The sequence below is a fragment of the Dendrobium catenatum genome, unplaced genomic scaffold (assembly GCF_001605985.2).
Source record: "Dendrobium catenatum unplaced genomic scaffold, ASM160598v2 fragScaff_scaffold_315, whole genome shotgun sequence".
Taxonomy (NCBI): domain Eukaryota; kingdom Viridiplantae; phylum Streptophyta; class Magnoliopsida; order Asparagales; family Orchidaceae; genus Dendrobium; species Dendrobium catenatum.
Window position 1 is genome coordinate 978,155 of NW_021318777.1, and position 2,754 is coordinate 980,908.

Here is a 2,754-nt window from a genome sequence, read left to right on the forward strand (position 1 = left end):
TTCTAATGTGCTTTGGGTATTTGATTTGAAATATTTTGGGCTCATATTGAGTTGAATTTGGTGACGTTGGGTTTGTATTTTCAAGACGCTCAGTTCGATTATAAGTTTGCTGAAATCGGAGTTCAGATGGACCCATATTTAATTTTTGAAGCTTCCAACCTGATTTTGCTTTGAGATTCGTGCTTGATCAAGATAATTTTTTGATGATATATCAATACTATTTTTTTAAGAAAAAAAAGTAATATTGTTCTAAAATAATAAAATCTTCTAAAATTTGTCCGGTTGGTTTGCTTTCCTCCCATGACTTATAAGAACGCCTTTCCTCTATGCATATTTCTCCCATCTGCAAATAAAGAAAATGGAAGTTCTAACTCAAGGTCTTCTATGCTCAGTTTTCTTCATAGCTCTCGCCATCCTTTTTAGAATAGTCACAAAACGTGGATCCTCAAGCCAGTTACCTCTTCCTCCCGGCCCAAGACCTCTCCCGGTGTTGGGAAACATACTCGAACTCGGCCAAAATCCCCACCGCTCCTTGGCTCGTCTTGCCCGGACATATGGACCAGTCATGTCTCTCAAGCTTGGCACTATTCACACCGTCGTCGTCTCCTCTCCAAGCTTCGCAAAAATAGTTCTGAAAACAAAAGAACACTCCATCTCTGATCGACATGTCCCAGATGCCGTGAAAATTCTCGGCCACGAGGAGGTCTCCATTGTATGGTTGCCACCAAACCAATCATGGAGGTACCTCCGCACTCTTGCCAAAACCCATCTCTTTAACTCGCAGTCTCTCGAAGCAACCCAAATACTTCGCCGGAAAAAGGTCGAGGAACTTGTCGCTTTCATAAGGGGGGAGAATGGGGCGGCGGTGCACATTGCTCGGGCAGCATTTAGTACTGTTCTCAATCTCATATCGACCACAATCTTGTCAACTGATATGGTAGATTTCAAATCTAATTCAGCTCAAGAGTTGAAGGATACTATGTGGGGTTTGATGGAAGAGGCCGGAAGACCGAACATCTCTGACTTCTTCCCTTTATTGGCTCCAATAGACATGCAAGGTCGAAGACGACGATTTACTGTATACTTTAAGAAGTTATACGACTTCTTCGATCAAATGATAGAAAATAGATTGGCAATCACGGCAGAAGGTAGAAGGAAGAATCCCGACATTTTGGATGTGCTTCTTCAACTCTGTCGAGAAGTCAACTCCAAGCTCAACAGAAGAATGATAAAATCCTTGCTATTGGTGATTAGTCACACTATTTTTTGCATGCGCGAGCGTCATATGTCTATGTCGTCGTTCAGTCGCTCCAGTTGAACGCCAAATCTTCTGTTATTTAATTGCGGGTGAACAATGCAACGTCAATATTGACGTCGCACTGTTCACCAACACCATTTTCCAATCTCAGCCTGATTTGATGTGAAAAATGAGATTTTGGGTTGGAGATACCCTAAGTTTAGTATAATTTGCAGTATATACTGAAAGATGTGTGTTCTTTTTTTATTTGATCAGGATTTTTTTCTTGCTGGAAGTGAGACGGCCGCCGCTACGTTGGAGTGGGCGATGGCCGAGTTGCTTCACCGGCCAGAATTGATGATGAGGGCTCGAGAAGAGATCACAACTGTCATCGGGTTCGAGAGAGAAGTAGAAGAGTCGGACATCTCAAGACTTTTGTTCCTCCAAGCAGTTTTGAAGGAGACTCTCCGGCTTCATCCCCCAGTTCCACTTTTATTGCCTCATAAAGCAGAGGTGAGTACAGAGATAAATGGTTACAGGGTGCCGAAGAACAATCAGGTCCTTGTGAATGTTTGGGCCATGGGCCGAGACGAGCGGGTTTGGGAGAATCCGGATTGCTTTTTACCAGAGAGGTTCATGGAAGGAAATGAGATTGATTTTCGTGGACAGCACTTTGAGCTCATACCATTTGGTTCGGGGCGGCGAATCTGTCCTGGGCTTCCTTTGGGTGTTCGGATGGTACAGCTCATGCTGGCTTCCCTCATTCAATCCTTCGAATGGAGTTTGCCTGACGGAATGAAGCCTACTGATTTGGATCTCACTGAGAAGTTTGGTGTCACACTTGTCTTGGCTTGTCCACTTAAGGCCATAGCTACTCCTGCTAGAAAAAATTGAACACTGGATCAATATTAAGAGCCATCAAGACTATCATCATATTATGGAGATTAAGATTCAGTAGAAAGCATTGAAAAGTGGTTTCATTTGCGACAACTTTCTTATTATTTTTTAAAATAAAATTTTAATACAAAAATTTATAGCAGAAGAAATTTTTGTACTAAAAATTTGTTTTAAAAAACAGCAAGAATGTTATCTCAAAAGAAGCCTAAATGTCAATTGTAGTATTAGATGGCATATAATAAATTACATTTTGAAAGATATCATGATATTGTTAAAGCTATATTTCTACTGAGTGGTAAGAATTAAGTAAGAAAATTAATGTATGGTTCACATGTTATAAAACATATCAAAATTTATTACATCTATAATCATTTCACCATAGTTTATGATGTGTTTGTAACATTTTTTAATATACATTGATACTAAGGCTTTTGGTTTTCTTTGTAGTCTAGATTTTCCCTCCTCTAAAGGGCAAATTATTGTGTTCGGTGTCCGGATTCGTCCGGACACCAATAAAAACGCGCCACGTCATTCTAAAATATCGGGCCCAGTGCATCCGGGTGAGGTGGCGTGTCCGGATTGGATATCCGCATGTCAGGTGACCGGACGCAATAATTTAC

At 40.9% G+C, this 2,754-nt stretch overlaps 1 protein-coding gene across 1 annotated transcript; it reads left to right on the top strand.

Annotated features, from left to right (window-relative positions):
• The first annotated feature begins 339 nt into the window (after positions 1-339).
• Positions 340-2,361, top strand: LOC110102941 (geraniol 8-hydroxylase-like). Its single transcript, XM_020831464.2, has 2 exons — positions 340-1,246; positions 1,514-2,361. The coding sequence occupies exons 1-2, from the start codon at positions 359-361 to the stop codon at positions 2,129-2,131; spliced, it is 1,506 nt and encodes a 501-aa protein (XP_020687123.1). The 5' UTR covers positions 340-358; the 3' UTR covers positions 2,132-2,361.
• Positions 2,362-2,754: the final 393 nt, after the last annotated feature.

Coding starts and splice junctions, on each gene's coding strand:
- LOC110102941 (XM_020831464.2), top strand. CDS start 359: ATGGAAGTTCTAACTCAAGGTCTTCTATGCTCAGTTTTCTTCATAGCT. Junction 1,247..1,513: donor TGATAAAATCCTTGCTATTG/GTGATTAGTCAC, acceptor TTATTTGATCAG/GATTTTTTTCTTGCTGGAAG.